Source organism: Aedes albopictus, chromosome 2 (genome assembly GCF_035046485.1).
Source record: "Aedes albopictus strain Foshan chromosome 2, AalbF5, whole genome shotgun sequence".
NCBI lineage: Eukaryota > Metazoa > Arthropoda > Insecta > Diptera > Culicidae > Aedes > Aedes albopictus.
In genome coordinates this window covers 39,895,155-39,916,921 of record NC_085137.1, presented here as the reverse complement: position 1 = coordinate 39,916,921, position 21,767 = coordinate 39,895,155, and the positions used below count along the sequence as shown (strand labels likewise).

The 21,767-nt window shown below is 37.7% G+C and overlaps 2 protein-coding genes across 2 annotated transcripts in view; one reads left to right on the top strand and one right to left on the bottom strand.

The window, feature by feature from the left end:
* The window catches only part of LOC109622949 (hypermethylated in cancer 2 protein-like), a 301,534-nt gene that overhangs the window by 43,674 nt on the left and 236,093 nt on the right, over positions 1-21,767 (top strand). The gene's annotated exons all lie outside the window — the stretch shown is intronic.
* Positions 7,201-21,767, bottom strand: part of LOC115253671 (zinc finger protein Xfin) — a 33,704-nt gene continuing 19,137 nt past the window's right edge. Inside the window, exons 13-18 of the mRNA XM_029871134.2 lie at positions 15,025-15,222; positions 14,749-14,963; positions 11,388-12,017; positions 7,690-8,163; positions 7,413-7,622; positions 7,201-7,343 (exon numbers count right to left, since the gene is read on the bottom strand). Of these exons, the coding sequence (XP_029726994.2) occupies positions 7,286-7,343; positions 7,413-7,622; positions 7,690-8,163; positions 11,388-12,017; positions 14,749-14,963; positions 15,025-15,222 (1,785 nt within the window). The 3' untranslated portion in view covers positions 7,201-7,285. The remainder of the gene's footprint in view (positions 7,344-7,412; positions 7,623-7,689; positions 8,164-11,387; positions 12,018-14,748; positions 14,964-15,024; positions 15,223-21,767) is intronic.

Genomic DNA, 21,767 nt, shown 5'->3' with positions numbered 1-21,767 from the left:
TTGTTAGGTTGTTGTTAGTGGAAGGGTAAACTCCAAAGTATACGCTTGGTCAACGTTCAGGCACACCATTGTTAGACTGCTTCGAATCAGTTGTTTGCCCAATTCATCCTGTGTCCTCGTCGTCTTGGTTGGATTACTAGCTTCTTCGGTTGGTAATCTGAAATGTAAAATAATATTAACATCGTACGTCAAATAAGCTACATATTAGTGATACGCTCGCCACAGTTACATATTTTTATAATATGATTTATATAATACGATAAATTTACGTGAATCCTGCTGAAATAAAATATTAATTAGTAGTTCACTAAAACAAAATAAACTACAAAACACAAAAAAGTGAATCAAACTTTGATCTTGGAATATTTATATATACGGTAAATATCAAGATCAAAATTTGATTTGGTAGATCTTACACCGCAACGCACCATTCTAAGGTGATCTACCCACGTTACGGGGAAGCAGCGAAGGATAAAGGACAGTTAATTCCAAAACATATGCTGCATTCGGTCAGTGTTAGTTGGCCTTTCAATAAATAAATTTAAGTCCTAATTACAGATGTGAAATGAATTCAATTTGATTTTTTAGGGTAGCGAACCACTTGGGCAGCGGTTGGTATTTTGGGCACTCTTCGTTATAACTCAGTCGATTCCAAACCAATTGACTTGACATTTTGTAAACGGCTAGATACTATACGTATCTCATCGTGTTCCAAAAATTGTGTCAATTGGTTCAAAATTGGCTGAGTTATAGCAGAAAAGTGCCTAAAATAGGACCCCTGCCGAGATGGTTCCACTTCCCTATCTAATCTAATCTAATCTAATCTAACACATACGCAGCCAGTACAAGAAAGCATCCTGGAAAATAATCGGGTTAGATTACGCCCGATTATTTTTCTTGTCAATATTGATGCTTGCAACATATCGACGATATGATACAAGCGTCAAAGCGGCCAGGCCTACTGCGCAGCATTTACCGCAAAGATGATTCTTTGAAATGTTTCGAATTGAATGAACATTCGTTAACACCAAAACATTTCTCGAATCTGCAGGGGTGGAAGGATGCGTGGACATACCGTACCAAACGCTCCGATATATGAAAGTTTATTGTTGTATATAATCAAGTATATAATGAATATGAAATAAATATGTTGCATGAAACATTCTCACCAAATTTAAATGATCCATTGTTGTATTCTCTTGAGGAGTGATTTCATCTGCTTCAGGCCCAGGGTTATCGCCTCCGAACAACTCGTGAACCTGGTCACCTGGTCAAGCATTCAAAATCGAAATTTTCTCGGTGGAATTTCACTCTTCCTCTCACAATTAATCTACCCGAATTTCAAAGTTTCGCGAAACACGTAACTGATAGCCCAACAATTTATACAAATTATGCGACGCCTTTTAAGCGAAGCATGTGGCGTAGTGCAAAACATCTCAACAGCGGAACAAAACCGATTGCAAACCACTTTGAGGACGTCGAACACTAGAACTCGCTCGCACTTTTTTCTTTCGCTTCATACTTTTCAATTAACTTCTAATTACTATTGCGGGTAAAAACAATCTCAAGCACAACGATTTCCGAAAAAAAAACACTTTCCTATATTTGCCGTAAACCTAGCACCACCAGCCGATGACCGATTTAGCCGTCTGAACTGAAAATCACGAAGAACCGAGAAAAAACGTGACAGCAAGCAGAAAATGCAGCCATCCGCGCGCGTAGTCTACTTCGAGATGGTTCCACTTCCCTATGAGAACTTATTGGACATGGTGTATGTATTATCAATTTAGTTGAAAATCGGAGTTTTCGACTAGCGAAGCCGGATTTTTCTCCAAATCCATGCGTCGGACCTAACTTCGGAAGTGGTGCGCTGTATAGTAAACCTGGTCCGCTGTACAGCGCACACCTTCCGAAGTTAGGTCCGACGCACAGATTTGGAGAAAAATTCAACTTCGCTAGTCGAAAATTCAACTTCGCTAGTCGAAAATTCCGGGTTTCAACTGCACGGAGAATATTGTCTATCCGTTTGGAATCAAACCAGACATTCAATCAAAAATTGCCATTTTCTTTCAAGTTTCGCAACTATTTCGCATCTAGTGCGCTGTGTTGCTGACAACACCGGGAAGGATGCGCGCACTACTTTTGACTTAATTCAAAAACGTCGCGAGTTGGGTCGCGTCGCGACTTGATTGTGCGACGTCCGTTTTGGTGGCGCCCCGGCAATATGCACAAATCAAGTAAGGTATTCACAAAGAAATGGGATTGTACATTTCGTTTAATTTCAAAATTAAGTTTTATTAACTAGCTATTAAACCTTCAGGACGCACGCTGTGAAATGTACAACACTACCAAAAAACCTCGCTGGTCGCACACAGCGCGAGCGCGGTGCAGTTTCGGGATCGACAGGCGCGCGTCCTGAAAGGTTAAATTATACATGCATTTTTACAAATTTTGGAGTTTTTTTTTTCAATTTAACGTTACTCATGCTTTGCGGTTTCGGAATTCGTGGTGTTTTTTTTGTAGATGTGATACACAAGTAGATATATCACGATGTTTAATCAGCTTTTATCCTCTTCAATGTGTAATGAACTAGTAATGCGTCTTAATATGTCGCCTCAGGTCTTTCCTGAAATTAAAGTAAAAGGTGTTATAATAATTGTCTTTCTTGATAATTCATACACGGGGCGTAAGATAACTGCAAAACAGTTTTTAAAAAGAAATTGAAATAAATTTGTCAAGTGAATCTAAAGTTACATAAACGCTGCAGTTACCAAACCTGTTTTTTTTTCAATTCTTACCGTATTGAAAACGAAAATTTGCATATGTGACATACGTGAATTTTTGGCCCATGAACTTGTTTTTTGTGGCCGCATAAAGCCGGGTTCGTAGTGTACGCTTTGTGACATATATCGCATTTGAATGGTTTTTCCTGGTTCTTATCATTTGGTGGTACAGCTGTCCAGCTACGAACTGCGTTATGAACTGGAACATGGATGTCTACTAAACCCCTACAAAAAAAAAAAAAAAGAAAATGTAACTTACATTCTCCATTACAACAGACTTCTAATATTGCTTACTGTCTGAGGAAGGGTTTTTCACATATAGGACACTTGAATTTCTTCGGTCTGTGAAATCTCTGGTGATTTTTTAACTTCGCCTTATGGGTGTACGCTCTATGACATTTGCTACATTTCCAAGGTTTGTCAACGACAGCTTCTTTTGGTTCGGGTGGCTGTTCAACGTTTGCTGTTTTTGTGCTTTGTTCCGGAACAACTTCTTCAGGTTCTGAATCCTCCAATTCACTCAGCTGCTCGTCTTCAAGTTTTGATGTGTGTTCCAACATGTGAGTTTTGAACTTACATTGTCGTTTGAATGTTTTATTACATGTCGGACATGAGTATTCGTCTTCATTGTTCGCAATGATTTGTTTCAGCAGAATCTCAGTCTCACCTCTTTGACTTTGCCTTAGCTTATTTGATTTTTGTTTTTCAAGAAATTTTTGCATATTGGTTAAATGTCTCTTGGTGGCATTATGTTGCTCCAATTTTTTTCTGCAATAAAAAACAAAAATCTTTACGCGTCTGTAATTCAAACAAATACACAGATAAAAATAATGAGATTTACACGTCATGTAAACTTCATTTTAGTCATGTAAACTTAGTGTTTTGATGGTTTACATGATATATCATGTAAATTTGTGTTATATGTCATGTAAACTCTTAAAGTCATGCTGAATTACATTACATATAATGGAAGTTTACATGATATTTTATGAACTTTACACGATATGTCATGTAAACTTCTATGATATCCCACGCTCCAATCATGTGCATCATATGTCACAGAATTTTACATTCTTTTTTCGATCTGTGTATCCAATAACTGTTAGAATTTCGGATAGGCTAACCTATCATTTTATTCTGAATGATGCCTCTTCAATTTATCAATTTTTAGCTACATCCGTAAATATTGAAGAGATTCTATGCTCATTCAAAGTTTTTGCATATAAAAGTTTGTATAGCCATAGGTCAATACCCCGGACAGACATGTGATACGAGTGTGATTCCTGTACAACGGTGCGCAGTGTCAAGAAAATTCTGACAAGACTGACTTGAACTGGGAGAGTTTTCAGTATGGCACTCATTTCAAGCGCAATAGGACAGATCGGTGAAGTACTAGATTTGTAGTAATGAGCTGAATTTTAGTATGGTGAGAAGGTCAATTCTCCGTTTCTGCAATAAAATGGTGCAAAAAGCGTGGGTATTATGATTCCTTGTCTAATTTGATGCTGTTTGAGCAAAACTTTGGACAACAGTGTTGTTGTTTTCTCCATTTCTTGCAACATAAACAACATAGTTATCCAAAGTTTTGTTCAAACAGCATCAAATTAGGTAAGGAATCATAATACCCACGCTTTTTGCACCATTTTATTGCAGAAACGGAGAATTGACCTTCTCACCATACTAAAATTCAGCTCATTACTACAAATCTAGTACTGCACCGAACGTGCCCCATTGTACAGTGATTCTTGTATCACATGTGTGTCATAAGGGGCTGTCCATAAACCACGTGGTCATGAGGGGGGGGGGGGGGGGTTCGGCCAATGACCATTTTGTATGGACGAAAAAAAAAATTGTATGGACAAATGACCACGGGGGGGGGGGGGGGGGGGCGGTTGAGAAGTCCCAAAAAAAATGACCACGTGGTTTATGGACAGCCCCTAAGTATAACAATATTTTTTGCATTCTTACCGCGAAAAGTTTTTCATTGAATCATCACATTTCCGAATGCATAGAACGAAATACTGAATTGTTTTGGTTGTTATTGTGCGTTTAGCACTAAATTGATTTCCGAAAAAACTTCATTGACTTCCGCTGCCTTTCCTATGTGTTAAACATTACGTCGGAAGTAGTGCGCTGTATAGAAAACCAGATTTATTGTACAGCGCACTACTTCCGACGTTACGTTTAACGCATAGTAAAGGCAGCGGAAGTCAATGAAGTTTTTTCGGAAATCAATTCAGTGCTAAACGCACAATAAATAAACAACAAATTTCCGTGAATAGAATGACAGTTCAACCAATAAAATGACAGTTCGCCCCGAACAAAAAAAAAACATACAAACTTTAAATGCATTTCAAAAATAGTTCAAAAATAGTTTTCATCAAAAATGATCACACCAAATTATGGATTTCTCATCCAGCAAAATGAATTGCTGAGACGCAACCAGCAAATTTCATTTTGCTACAACATCCGTAATGGTAACTGATATGTCAGCAATGATTGCAATTGCTGAATCATCAGCAAATCAATTGTCAAACACTTGTAGATTCCGGAAAAAAATGTTGCGCAGTCATCCTCTCCAAAACACTGGATTATCAAGAATTCAAAAGAATTCCGACAAAAAAGCCTCTTGCAGCCCGAAATGTAAGGCATCGTATCCATTATTGATATTTCCTGCCTTTGAGCATTGTTGGTCAGCTGAAAAATGCTGATTAAACCATTTAGTTTTAAAATTTGACAATTTGTAAATAAACATTTTTGGAAAAAAGAACAAAAAATTTCAGCTGGAGTCGAGCGCGGTCAAAATTGCTAGTCAACCAGCAAAATATGCTGTCAATACACATTGCTGGAGGGCCCATATAGCCGAGGCGGTAAACGCACGGGTATTCAGCATGACCATGCTGAGGGTGACGGGTTCGATTCCCGGTCGGTCCAGGATCTTTTCGTAAAGGAAATTTCCTTGACTTCCTTGGGCATAGAGTATCTTCGTGCCTGCCACACGATATACACATGCAAAATGGTTATTGGCAGAGGAAGCTCTCAGTTAATAACTGTGGAAGTGCTTATATGTAGAACACAAGTTGAGAAGCAGGCTTTGTCCCAGTGAGGACGTTACGCCAAGAAGAAGAAGAAGAGCACATTGCTGGAGATCCAGCAAAAATATTTTGCTGGATAGATTGCTGTATTTACAGCTTGTCAAAAACCAGCAACATTTTGCTGGTTTCCAGCGAAATTAAAATAGTGTGATGAAATTTTAAATTTTGACTATTTTTCGTATGGAGATTCCGATTACGAAACAATCTGAATAGCCCTAAATAACCCAATTCGGAATACTACATAGGGCCTGTCCATAAACTACGTAGACTCTTAAGGGGGGACGGGGGGGTCTGGCCAAAGTCTACGCTCCATACAAATTTCGAAAATTTTGTATGAACAAAAGTCTACGGAGGGGGAGGGGGGGTCTGAGATGGCCCAAAATGAGTCTACGTAGTTTATGGACAGCGCCATACATCCTACAGGAAATAGTGGTAGTGGAACTGGGCGATGGATTTTCACGAAAATTGTTCTAGGTATTGCGTCTGTTTGTCTGTGGTCTAACTTTTGATTGTGTTCACAAAAATTGCTGTTTTACCTTTCTTGTACATTTAAGTGTACTGAAAGGTAATATGCTCACTCAAAAATGAATTTCAGATAAAAGGCTTGAAGATGAAGCCACATGAACCAATCAAGACAGTTCGACGAATTGATATGATGTCCGTATGTGCTTGTGTATGTCTGTTTACAAATAAACGTCACTCAGTTTTAATGCTCTTCCCATTGGCCGATTTTTGAAATTTTAGCACGGCTCGAACCGAATTTTTACCCCATGGATTGCTATTGGCGATCAAATGTGAGGTTAGGTAACGAAAGGTGCTCAAGTTTGGAAGCAAACATAACCTACATATTTTTGGTTAACACATTGTATGAAAGTGACCAGAATTTGCAGTAATTGGGTTTTAAAATTTTGACAATTAAATTAATTTTAAATTTTTATATAGGGTATGTGTGCCATCAGTAATCTCATGCTCCCATTTTCATCCTATTCGAAAACAAGTGATTACGGCACCGATTGACTCCGTTCTTTTTGTTTTTATGGGTGCTCACTTCTAACAAAAAATACAAAAATAAGAAACAAAACAAACAGCGCTTCAATCCGTTGTTTTTCGTGGGATGAAAATGGGAGCCACATGCTTAATAAGGGAACCAATACCCTATACGATAGTGTTTTATTCACAAATCAAGTACGGTGATCACAAAGGAAAGGGATATGTAGTACGTTTCATTTTCATAAAAAAAAGTTATGTTTTATAATTAGTTGTTGAATGACTCATTATTTTATTCCAATTTTTGTAAAGTTTTTCAATTCAACGCTACTCACGCGTTGCGGGTGTGGAATCCGTGGTGCTGTTTCATAGATGTGATACAAAAGAAGTATTTCATTCTCCCATTTAATTTGTAATGGTTTAGTAAAAACCCCCATTTGAGCGGTAATGCGTTGCGACATGTCGCGCCAGGTCTTTTCTGTAATCAAAGTAAAAGGTGTTATAACTTGTTTTTATCTGATAATTCATCCACATAAGAAATTCTTACCGCAGTGAAAATGAAAATTTACATATGTGGCATTCATGAATTTTTGGCCCATGTACTTGCTTTTTGTGGCCGCATAAAGCCGTTTGCGACATGTACGTTTTTTGACATATATCACATTTGTATGGTCTTTCCTGGCTCTTTTCTTTGGATGGTGTAATTGGCCAGGTACGAACTTCGTTATGAACTGGAATATGCTTGTCTACTAAACCCCTACAAAAAAGAAAGAAGGTATTACTCAGATCTATCAGTGGAGCGGACTTCGACTAATATTGCTTACTGTCTGAGGAAGGGTCTTTCACATATAGGACACTTGAAGTTCTTCGGTTTGTGAAATCTCTGGTGATTTTTCAACTTCGCCTCATCAGTGTACGCTCTATGACAATGGCTACACTTCCAAGGCAAATCAACGACAGTTTCTTGTGTTTCGGGTGGCTGTTCAACGCTAGCTGTTTTTGCGCTTTGTTCCGAAACAACTACTTCAGGTTCTGAATCATCCAAATCACTCAGCTGCACGTGTTCAACTTTCGATGTGTGTTCCAGCATGTGAGCTTTGAACTGACATTGTCGTTTGAATACTTGATTACATGTCGGACATGAGTATTCCTCTTCATTGTTCACAATGATTTGTTTCGTCAGAATCTCAGTCTCATCTCTTTGCCTTTGCCTTCGTTTAATTGATTGTTGTTTATCAAGAAATTTTTGCAAATTGGTTTTATGTTTGCTAGTAGTATTGTGTTTCTCCAATTCATTTCTGCAATAAAAAACAGATCTTTAGACGTTTGTACCCAAGTAACATGTTAAGTTTTATTCTGTTCTATAAAGACTTTCATAACCAATCGATGTTTTTAGGAAAATGTTCGCTACCAAATCGATGTTTTTCCAAATTAAATTTTATTCTTCTTCGTTCCAACTGGGATAAAGCGTGCTTCTCAACTAAAGTGTTCTATGAGCACTTCCACAGTTATCAAATGAGATGCCAATGACCATTTTGCGAGTGTCTATCGTGTGGCAGGCACAAAGTCACTCTATGCTCAAGTCAAGGAAATTTCCTTTTTGAAAACTTCCTGGACCGACCAGGAATGGAACCCGTCAGCCTCAGCATGGTCATGCTGAATACCCACGCCTTTACAGCTGTGGCTGTTAACTCTCATACAGGCTTCAAATAAGTCTGAGCATCTTGGCGTCATATATGTAGAAAGAAATGAGAATTGAGCCCATTGAAATACCGTAAACGTTCGATAACTGCAACGTCTGACAGATGTTAACACCCATCAATTGACGTGAAATATACGTAAAATTCATTCAACAGTTCATTTGGGCTAAAATTGTTGCACTTATCGGATTGCAGTTAAAAACCATTGCAGTTAAACCGTTTGCACCGACCGAACGTCTACTGTATTTGACCCACCCTAATGTTCATACACACTTAAAATAAAGTACCGTATTCAAGTGTTCTATTTTCGGTAAAGGTTCAGATTACCGAATGTTCAGCAGAACTTTACCGAAGTTTGGCAAACAATTACCGAACGTTCGATAAACTCTATCAAATAATCGGTAATGTTTACCGAACGTTCGGTAAAAAATAGCATAACTTCGGTAAAACTGTGCTGACCTTCGGTTATCCGGACTTTATTACGAAAAAATAATGAAGCACCACAAATGCATATAAGAAATATCACATATTGTAGTGGAACACTACAAATGCGTAATAAAATAAGACATCACATGTAGACATATACAACACATAACATATTTTTTCCCTGTTACCCTAGTGGATAACAATTTCCAATCGCAGGATGACGAGGTTTCATTATTTTGGTTTTTGGTCCATCATTCAATTCTGTAATCGTATTTTGTCTGGCTGTTTGCCTTTTGAGCGCAGCATTAGTTGCTTTCATAGCTTGAGTTATGTCTAGGAATTTCTAATCCTGTCCCATTACATCCTGATTCGGGTTTCAATACGAGACCTTTACGTTTTGATGTCCCTGTTAGGGAAGATTCAAATATTACGTCCATCGTTTTTCGGGATTTCTAGACCCCGCTCCCCCCTCTGTCACGCACTTTTCCTATACCCAATACACGTACTGTCACACTTTTCTAGACACCCCCCCCCTCCCCCAAATATTGGACGTAATTTTTGAACGTTCCCTTAGGGAACGATACCTATATCTGATAGTTGTTTTCTGCCCGAAATGACCTGAAAGTAGGCCATAAAAAATTAGATTGCTGAGATCTCATGGTGCTTTTACTTCAGAGCACTATAAATCTGCATTCAATTTGGGAAAATGTTTACAAGATAAAATAGAACATTTAACACAAAAATAAAACTTGTAATAACTTTTTTTTGCAATTTCTCATCGTAATAGAGGCTGTTTTACCTCACGCAAATCTACCATGAAAAGGCCTACTGCCATGTGTAGCGTAGTTGTCCCATGTTACTTTTGGATGATTTTGACTTTTTATCATCAAAAGGTCTATTTTTACGTATACTTTCAGAATCTTCTCTCGGTTAGTATACTTTCTTCAGAAACTCCATGAAAACAATAACATCAAGTCAATTTGTCCCAAGTTCAGTTTTGTCATCATAAATTGTTCCATGTTCCATTTTTCAGCATAAGCTGTCCCATATTCAATTTTGTACCATAAGCTGTCCCATGTTCATTAATTTTATCTCAGAAGCTATCCCATGTTCAATTTATTCGCATAAAAAGCAATCCGAGCATCTCTGAGGAAATCCTGAACATTTCCCGGAGATCCTGACATCATTTCAAAAATTCAACATGGGACAGCTTATGATGAAAATTACAACATGGGACAGCTTATGCTGAACATCTCACATGACATGGGACAGCTTTTGCCGAGAAAATCCCGAAAATTGCTAGACTTCTCGGCATTACAGTCCAACCAGAGTTTTTATTTAAAAAATCAAAGTAAATTGAATGTTTATGAAACTTTTTGTTCATACTTCAATGATAAATACCAATTCTAACGCAATGCGGATGGATTCATCTTGTGTTTTTATTACACTTGTCCGTAGAGAAAGAAACAAGGCTGAAACTTAAAACGCGTTTTTCTCAGTTTGCTGTTTTGGAACATGGGACAACTATGCTGCACATGGCAGCCTACTTTCCCACACAGAATTAGCAGTGCTGTAATGGTTCATTACGGCAATGACTTGCGTTGCGTAATGAACTATTAGGGAACGTCCATAAATTACGTCACGCAAAAATCGACCATTTTCAACCCCCCCTCCCCCCTATGTCACACTTTTGGTATGGGACCTATGAAATTTTTGTATGGGTCGTCACACTTTGCTGAACCCCCCCTCCCCCCTCGAAGCGTGACGTAATTTATGGACGTTCCCTTACAGCACTGTTTTCAATTTTGATTAACTTCTTGATGCTTTCTGGACGCAAATTTGAAAAATGTAACAACTGCACAGTATAACCTGCAATGATCAGATTTCTTTAACATGGCTATGAACATCAGTGTGCAGTTTAATGTAAAAGTTCTGTTAAAAACTATTCTCAAGCGGTAATTTGAATGAAATTGCAAAAACGTTCTACGCAACTCGGTGCAGAACTCGATTTTTACAGCACTCGTCGTAATTATCCAACTCGGCAAGCCTCGTTAGATAAATGTACGACTCGTGCTGTAAAAATCTTTTCATTCTGCACCTTGTTGCGTAAAGTACTATTAGGGAAGTGGAACCATCTCGGCAGGGGTCCTATTTTGGGCACTTTTCTGCTATAACTCAGCCAATTCTGAACCAATTGACACCAATTTTGGAACGCGATGAGATACGTATAGTATCTAGCCGTGTACAAAATTTCAAGTCAATTTGAAGAGTGCCCAAAATACCGGCCGCTGCCCAAGTGGTTCGCTACCCTACCGAAAATAGAACAGCCGAACAAGGGACTCTAAAATGGGTGTGCAGTTGTAATAACGTTGACCTTAAAAATCTAATGTACTTACGGCATGGCAAAACGAGCTTTGCAAACTTTGCATTTGTGTACTTTTGGCCCATGGGTTGTTCGGTTGTGATTCCAAAGAAGAAGCTTGGTTCTAAATTTCTTATGGCACAGGGGGCACGGAACAGTTTTGTCTCGATATAGTACAGGTTTTTCCAGTACAATTTGGCTGACATCTATGGGAGCCACTTGCATGTCTTGGCTATTGTCGTTATCGATATCAAGCGGTAGAGAAGACGGCTGGTCTACCGATATGTTTGAACATCCATCATCATCATCTCCATGGGGTTCAATTTTTATGTCTTCGATATCAATCATGTCTTCGAGAACAGTCGTTCGCACAGTTGTTGGTTCTTTAGGATGAACTTTCTTAGGACTTCTTTTTTCGCGAACTTTTTGTACCTGGTTTTTCTTTGGTTTCTTAGAAACCAACGCCGCAGAAATTTCTTGAGGTTCACGATTCTCGTGATTCGAAGTTCCATTCACTCTATCTTTTGCCAGATTTACAGTGTCTGTTTTACGTTCTCGAGTTTCTTCTGACGAGCCTACATGTTGTTTTTCGCTTATAACGGTTTTAAGTTGATTTTCACGAATCACTTTCGTATGGGTCACCGCGTGCTGATCCAAATGATAGCTAGAAAAAGGAATAGTAAAATGAGTTACATACCGCCAGTCGGGGTAACTTTGGGCCATAAATCAAGAAAGATGTTTCGCTCAAAATACTAACATTTATCAAAGTGATAATCAAAAAGTGGATAGAATATGGTAAATATAACTTGCGTTGACCATCCGGTGCAGAGAAAAGTCACATTTAGTTGATTTTCCGTTAAGTAAAAGTGATGTGATTTTTTTTTTGTAGAGCGTGCTATACCAAATCGTTGTTTTAAAATGTCCTGTAGAAAATAGCTGAACACCGGGCATGTAAAGAATTGCTGCAAGGTGTTTTGAGCAGTTATTTTGAAAAGTAACATGAGTTTTCTTGGCTTTGTATGCTATTTTGTATGAAAATTTTATTTATTCAAGCTGTAGTGCAAATGATTAATTTTGGGCGTGACTTTGGGCCATATAGAAGCAATGCAATCAGTATAAGAACCTTACAAATGTGAATTAAAACCAGTGAGAGTATTCACATTATTTTATGCATAAAACGGTGTAATATTTTGTAAATTGGCTTTTTAGGCGGCGTTGAGATATCCCCATATTCTGAATCTGCATGCAAAACTGAGCCCAAAACCAAATTTTCATGAATTTCGGTGCCCGGGAACCTATTTAAAATTCAAATTGAAGTTTGTATGGGAGCGATTTGTCGAATCACTCCTCGTCGCATTTTGTACTGCGCGGAGCTGTCAAGCAGTTGCCCAGCTGTCAGAAGGTGATTTCAAAAAATATCTTTGAAATTGATTTTAAGTACCAAAATGAAGTTCTAAAAATCTGAAAAAAATCATAGTGGTTCAGAAAAAGGTGCTCTTTCGTATAAAAATAAAAAATCAATACATTTTTCAATATTTGAAAACCCGATTAATGTTAGATTCATGCAAAATAAAAATGCATGCATATCACCCAAGTAACCACGAAGCCGTATATAAGTGCATCAATTTTGTCATATATTGATAATTAAAATTATGAATATAATGCTGCATTACTTTAAACACCTCATTGAAGCAATATTAAAGTCGAAAAGGGCCCCACTAAAATCAAATTAGTGCCACATATTGCAGCACGCTGACAGCCATTGCTAAAGTAATATAAATGCATGTGCTGTACATTTGCATTTCACATGCTTGATACGTGCAACACGAAAAACCAAAACAAAAATCTATTTTTAGCACCGTTTCGTTATCGACGGTGCTGATGCCCCCACACATGAATGTTTTACCCATTATTTTTTTGTCGCCGGGTCGGGAGTCGAACCAGAAGTGTTGAGGACCGCTAGATAAGTTTCATACGCGCTGGCACCTTGGACCGTTTCTGCTGCAGTGATAACAACAGATATTTCATTAACTAAAAGGAAACTGTTCTTCTGTCTCAATTATTGCAGTAGAGGGCAAAACGACTATGTCATATGTAATAGAATACAGTAAACTATCACTTTCCGATAAATTACTGATAAATACATAATGCATTTAGAAGATATTTAATCAACATAAGAAAATTAAAACCTCGATTAAAACACCCTTCGCACACTGCTCATATGCTAATTGTGATTTCCATCGTTATTGGCATGTGATAGCAGCCTATAGAAAAGAGAAAACTTCATCTCTAAATAGGTTTTGCTGTCGTCGATCGGTGGCTCAAACGTGGAATCAGTTGGTCGGGAGTCGAAACAGAAATGTTGAAGACCGCTAGAGTTGACCGTAAAGTTGTTCTATCTTCTTGATTTCATTTGTTTACCATTAGAGTCAAGCTTTTATGATTGTATTGTTAGAGCAAACTTTGCTAGTTTGTACATTGCATTTATTCAGTTTTTGCAGTGTTGAATTATTGAATTATCTTATATCACCTTTTAATAAACCCGAATGTAAAGAAAAATGCAATGCATCATCACATTGATAATGCAAATCTAAAGGATTATTGCATGACAAGTGTGGAATTACTGCATTACGCATTGCAAAGGTTGATATTCAGTCTAATTCGTGCAATGTTATAATGCTTGTGGTTACTTGGGCAGTTTCTACGTTGATGATAAAGAAATAATACTTTCGTCTTTTGAGAATACTAGTTGGGATTTTGTTTAAGAGATAGCGCGTTTATTGTATTGAAACATTGATCGTTTACAGTGAATGTGATCAAACTTTCACGTTTGGTGATCTGTGACATTATTTGAAAGTGACTAGATGCTGATAGGTTGTGCGCAAGCATCTATATATTCAATAGTTTTGGTTTGCAAGCGGTATTTTCTCACATTGAACTGTTTTGTTCGAATTTTAATGTTTGACCCCTAGAAGGGGTGAAATTAGGCCAATTTCAATTAAAACTATATCATTGTAAAAAAATAAAATTAAAGCATTTCTGCTTTACACAATCCTAGATAATATTAAAACGAACGTATCTACCGAATTAAACAATGATTTTGAGCTAAAATATTGTTGTAACGACCTACAAAGGAATGGACTATGCAATTTTGGCCCAATGACACCTACACTGATGGTATTTATATACTTTTGCGAAGAAAGCAAAATAATAAGGGACTCTGGTGCAGAACTCATCAAAACTCTTTTTATTCGGGAGATATTGGAGTGGGTCGTTCGTTGCATCCCAACGGCACGTATTAAACCGTGTCTCCCTACATACACCGCTGATATTGAACTCTCAGTTTCTTCAGAAGTTTATAGAAAAGTAACAACAGTTCTTCAAAATTATCTTACCGTAGTACAAACATTTTCCCGCAATGAGTACATCCGTATCTTGGTAGCATTTTGTTGGTCAACAGTTCACTGTTAGCCTCGGAATTATCATTCTGATCCAGTGATTGTAGGACATCTTGCACTTCCTGACAGCGTACCCGGAACTGGTGAAATTCGGTTAACCGTATTCGACAAATAACGCAAATAACCTGACTCATGGAATCTCCGGATGATATCTGGAAAGAGGAAAAAATCGTTGAAATACGATGGATGCAAACAATTATTACGAGCGTTTACCGTGATTGAAAGATACTCCGCTATCCATTGATGTAGTTCTTCTTCCTTGAACACATCATCCAGGGAGTCCTCACTCAAGCAGAGTCGACAAATTTGATACGTATTCTTCGCAACTTCTGGTTCTTTTTTTATTACCACAGTATCCATTATGGATGTTTTTTTAATACTTTTTGTAGCTAAATGTTGCTGAAATAGTTTCTAGATGTTTACGCTTTGATTCTGATGAACGAATTTATTTTCATTTAAAAATAAAACTGAAGCGTTGAGAAGGTTGAGAATAAGCCACACCGTTGACAAATGCATGGAAAAGATTTTATATGCCATCAAGCGTACCTGCGTCGTTTGTATAAACAGTTGTAGGTAGAGCTTTTGATGCTTTAGCGTATTTACGCCCTTTGAATGTATCGTTCGTCACCGCACACATGTAAGCTTCACAGTCACTACATTTACAGTCTGGCCACTCAGAACGAAAATGGCAAATAAAATTCCCGAGTTTTTCTCGGTAGCTTTTTGAATTTATCCTGATCCTTCAACATTTTTGTTCAAAGAGAAAAAAAACCTCCTAGAAATATTTTAGGGAAAGAAAATTTTCAAAACCTTAGATTTAATATAGTAATCAGTCGCATCTGATCATGAATTGAGTACAATTAGTTTACTCAAAATTTGGCTGGATGCTGTTCGTTGTTTGAATTACTTGCCTCGTATTAGGTAAATTGATGAATCATCTAGAAATGATTCGTATTATTATTATTATTATTATTTTTAATGAAAAATTTAGAAAGAGGGAAATAGAAATGATTCGTAAATTAGGTTTTTAAATTTAAAAAAAATGTATTGATTTTTTGATGTTATATGAAAGAGCACCTTTTTCTGAGCCACTATGATTTTTTTTTCAGATTTTTAGAACTTTATTTTGATACCTAAAATAAATTTCAAAGATTTTTTTTAAAATCAACTTTTGACAGCTGGGCAACTGCTTGACTGCTGCGCCCAGTTCAAAAGGCGACGAGGGGTGATTCGACAAATCGCTCCCATACAAACTTCAAATTGATTTTTAAATATTGTGGATTTACCGGCTACTTGTATTCTACCGGTCGCTTCAGTATGGCCTGCAAAGTAGCCGTTTTATAAAAAGAGTAAATTAAAAATGTTTTTAAACATTTTTATTGTATGCGCTATTCCACGTTGCCATTAGCTACTCAGTGACATTCATTTTTTGACAATCAAGTTGATTTTTATATGAAAACGGCTTCTTAAGTAACGGTAGAATACAAGTAGCCGGTAAATCCACAATAGGTTCCCGAGCACCAGAATTGATGAAAATTTGGATTTGGGCTAAGTTTGACATGCAGATTTAGAATATGGCGTTGTCTCAAAATCGCTAAAGAAGCCAATTTCATGCAGTGTGAAGAATAAAAATGATACTCGAGGGTCATTCATTCTAAGAGAACCCACTAGAGAATTTATTGTACGAATCTCTGGATTCCTGAACGTACACTCAGCGAAAAAAAACTAGCGAAATTCATCGAAATACCTTATGAAAATTTGCTATAACTAATTCTTATGGATGACATAAGAATACCTTATGAAAATTGATCGTGCTTGCTATGACAAATTTCATAAGATAGACTTATGAAAAGAACAAAAAAATCTTAAAATGATGCAGACCGGATTCGATCCATGAACGTCGGGATCACCGAGCCTGTGTTTTATCCACACGGCTACCGACGCTTGAGAATACCATGTTGCTAAACACGAATAAAAGCCAAGCCGTGAGACGATTTTACGTCATAGAGTGACCTTATGAAATTCATCCGAATCATTATGAATTATTTAAAGGCCGTTTCATAAGTTGGGGCTTATGGAAATCTGAAGGTTATTTGGCTGAGTGTAAGGTATTCTTATGTCATCCATAAGAATTAGTTATAGCAAATTTTCATAAGGTATTTCGATGAATTTCGCTAGTTTTTTTCGCTGAGTGTATATACTGAAAAACGGATTGCGGTTGAAATTACTTTTCTGAGGTTCAATTTAAGTGCACAACGCCACTAAATTTGTGCAGACTAAATTTCGTTTCAATTCAACAGATTAATGTTTTCAATTTTACCATGGACCCGATTTCCATTTTAAAAAAAGTTTCTGTTGGCAACCGGATTCGAACCAAGAACCTTGATCTCACCTGGCTCGCACGCTACCACTCAGCCGTCGAACCGGTTGATATGAGCGAAACAAAGCGCAAATAAGAAGCGATGGTGGTTCAATGATCATGTTTTGCCATGGTAAGTTTGATCATGAGCATGAGAAGACCGCACAATTCGTAGTTGGTCCTCCGTTACTGACCAGAGCAGTCAACATTGCACAGGGAACCAAAAGGATGGAACCTGGGTGTAGCTTTCCATTCTCAATGTGCAATTTTGAGGGTTCAAAACTTTATATTTTCAGTACCGGCGCCGGCCACGTCCTTACGGTCATCGGGGAAGGGAAAAATGTTAGTGTGATATCCGTTGCTACTAGAGACCGTGTGTACCTCCGCATCCCCACTGTTGTCACAGGATTTATTAGTGGGAAGGGTGATTTAGTGATTTAGTCTTCCGCCAGCCGGCTGTCGGAAGAATACAATAATTTTATCGTATGTTTGTGTATTTAATTCAATTATATACCGGGTTTGAATAATTTTTAAACCACGCTTATGTCGGATCAACTCGTAATAACGCACGTTCTAAGCTTATCGTTTCTCGATCAGAAAATAAACTGTATGCAATTCCGTTTACTGTTGAATGTTTAGTGCCAATGCTGAAAAACCGAAACCCGCGCCTTAGCTTTACAAGAAAACTGGGCAACCAAACAACTAAAATCGTTGCTTTTGAATTTCACCTAATGTTCTTGTATTACTTTTTTTTCGCAGGATTGAGGATAATAAAACCGTTGTACATATTTATTATCCGCGAATGTTCGAAACGCGTAATATAAAATGTGATGAACAAAAAAAAAATATAGTAAGTGTTCGAAAAAAAAGAAATGGAACTCGGCACGAATAAATCGACGCGGGAACCGTGGTTTACTTGTCACTGAATCGTACGGTAATCTTGACCTTTTTAAAGAAAGAGATACTTTGCCGTTATGATCGCTGATTACCTGCTTGTAAAATTGAAATAGAAAATAGTATTGAATTGTGATACGTTCTCCACTGTTATATTTTTGTAAATTGTTATTTATATATACATTAAATTTACCTTCATCCCTCTGAAACAAACGGTATATTACCAGTGAAAAATAGAGTAAAAAAAATGAATGAATAAATAGTGTAAAACAGTACACCAAATCTTGATCCTGGAATGTCCCTGCATTTAAATAATCCAAGCTGGGAAAATAGCAAGATCAAAACTTGATATGGTAGATCTTACACCGTAACGCACCATTCCAAGGTGATCTACCCACGTTACGGGTTATGTTTTGCCATGGTAAATTTGATGAATTTCTACAGAAATCTCTGAAAGAATCTCCGATGGAAATCCTTGAGACATCCCGGAAGAAACTTCTGAAGAAACCCCGATAGGAGTACCTAAAGAAATCCAGAAAGAAATTTCTTTAAAACCTCCAGAAGTAATTTCTGGAGAAATCTTGGAAGGAATTCCTGGAGACATCCCGGAAGAGATTTCTAGAGAATTCCAGAAAGAATTCCTGGAGATACCCCAGAAGAAATCCTTGGAGAAATCCCGGAAGGAATTCTGGAGAAATCCCAGACGAGATTTCTGGAGAAATCTCGAAAGAAATTCCTGAAAGCATCCCGGAAGAAATTTCTGGAGAAAGTCCCGAAGGAATTTCTATAGACACCCTATAAGAAGTACGTGGAAGAATCCTCAAAAAAATTCCAGGAGAAATCCCCTTCCGGGAGTAATTACAGAAAGAATACCAGAAAAAGTGTTCGAATGAATTTCTGGGTGGAATTTCTTACTTTTGTTCCTGGAAGAATCCCCGGAGAAATTTCTGGAACAATCCCCGAAGGAATTCCTGAAGGAGTTTCCGCAGGAATTCCTGGAGGATTCGCAGAAGGAATTCCTGGAGGATTCCCAGAAGGAATTTCTTGAGATATTCCCGAAGGAATTTCTGGAGGAATCCCCAAAAGAATTGCTAGAGGACCCGCGAAGGAATTCCTGGAGGAATCCCCGAAGGAATTCCTGGAGAAATCCCCGAAGGAATTCCTGGAGGAATCCTTGAAGAAATTCCTGAAGCAATCCCCGGAGGAATTCCTGGAAGAATCCCAGGAGGAACCTAAGAAGGATTTCACGGATAAATCTCCGGGGAAATTCCTGGAGGAATCCCCGCAGAAATTCCTGGAGGAATCCCCGAAAGAATTCCTGAAGGAATCCCCAAAGGAATTCCTGAAGGAATCCCTTAAGGAATTCCTGAAGGAATCCCTCAAGGAATTCCTGGAGGAATCCCTAAAAGAATTGCTGGAGGAACCTCCGAAGGAATTCCTGGAGGAATCCCCGAAGGAATTCCTGGAGGAATCCGCGAAGGAATTCCTGGAGGAATCCCCGGAGGAATTCCCGGAAGAATCCCTGGAGGAATCCTAGAAGGTTTCCCTGGATGAATCTCTGGAGGAAACCCCGGAGGAAGCTCCGATGGAATTCCTTAAGGAATTCATGGATCAATCTCCGAAGGAATTCCTGGAGGAATCCTTGGAGAAATTCCTGAAGGAATCCCCGGAGGCATCCCAGGAAGAATCTAAGAAGGATTTCATAGATGAATCCCCGGGGAATACCTGGAGGAAACCTCGGATGAATCACCGACGAAATTCCTGGAGGAATCTCCGAAGGAATTCCTGGAGGAATTTCTGATTCAGAAATTTCTCAAGGAATTCCTTCGGTGATTCATCCGGGAATTCCTTCGGAGATTCCTCCAGGAATTAATAGATGTTAGCCAGTTACAATAAAAATTTCAGCTCAATCGGAACATTGGTTACGGAAATAGAGATGTATGAAGGGAATACACGCTATGTCTGAACCAGCAGATTATAAAAATTGAATGTACATCGGGTTTCTTTCCATAAAAGATCAGTATTGAAGCTATATTTTCATTTACAGAAGGTTTTAAAATATTCTATCGGTGAAAATTTTTCCATACATTTTGTATGGGAGAGAAATTGACCGAAAATGAGGATTTCAAGCAAATGTGTATGAAAAACGGTCAAAAAGATGGAAAAATCAAAATTTCCCCGATAGAATATTTTGAAACCTTCTGCAAATGAAAATATAGCTTGAATACTGACGTTTTATGGAAAGAAACCCGATGTACATTCATTTTTTATAATCTGTTGATTCAGACATAGCGTGAATAACTTTGCTTAAAAATAGAACAAAAATCGGTTTCAGAATTTCTGAAGGCATCCCCGGAGGAATTTCTGAAGGAATCTCCAGATAAATTTCTGAAGGAATCCTCGGAGGAATTCCCGGAAGAATCCCTGGAGGAATTCTAGATGGATTTCAAGGATGAAACCGCGGAGGAGTTACATTGTTAACGCTTTTGTCGACTTTCCATACAAGGCTCTCGATTTGAAATCGATTTTTGTTCTATTTTTAAGCAAAGTTATTGCCTTCATACATCTCTATTTCCGTAACCAATGCTCCGATTGAGCTGAAATTTTTACTGTACCTGGCTAACATCTAATGTTTCAAATGTCCGTTGAGAAATAATTTTTTAATTGATTTTTTTCTTACTGAAAAATATACAAATCTTCATTATTTTTTGGAAATTTTGCTCAAATTTAAGGAGATTGGTCTATTTTTTTTTTTTTTGCTAGGTTTCTAGCTGCACTCTGAATAGAGTTGAAACCTCTACACTAGACCCGAAAATAGAAAAGAGTACGTAATCTTTCAGAAGCAGTTTGCCAGCCGTACGCGGAAAATGATATCCATTAAGACACTGTTGCCTACTGACTCAGAAAGTTACGGTAGAAGGTTGGAAAGTTTTCAATTGGTCAGTCAGTCAGGATTTGCCTATGTAGTGTTATGGTCACACGGTTTGTGTTTGTCTTCTTGTTTGATTTTGAGGTATGGTTCAATTTTTTTTGCTCTCGTAAAGTCAGTTCTCGTATGTTTGTACTTTTTTCATCGAATCAATCGAACCCTGCATGTTAAAATATAGTCGATCCTGTGTCAAATTATTTTCTTGATTTCGCTAATCGTTTTCTACTTCTCTGTGTTCATCTCTTGTGTCCCTAAATTGTCATCGGTTCAAAACCCACAGAAACATGTGACTGAACTTCTGATATTTTTCTGTTGGTGTCATAATACCATCTAAGAGTTGAACAAAAATACGCCAAGTTGGTCAGTTAATTGCAAAAAAAATGTCAAAATAATAAAGATTGCATGTCAACTATTATGTATTCATCCACCTACAAATACTATGAAAAATATTAAAATTCGTTCAATTGTCCTATCGATCCTACCTACATAAACCATGTCATTTTCTCAAGCGTAGCCTAGAAATGTCAACCTAGTCATACACAAGTAACGTTGTTCAGTTAATAAAAAGCAGTCAGTTTTTGTCCAAAATGTCACGTCGAACGCATTGACGTCAACAATGCGTTTAAGTGTTCGCACGTTAGCTTCGAATCTATCAACACAATTAAGTGCTGCAAATCTCCTTCCCACTATTAATTCTTCGATCGATTTTAATTGCTTTATTTAAAGAAAATATGACCAACTAACATTGTAAAAATTCGAAAAAAGCGACTCTGA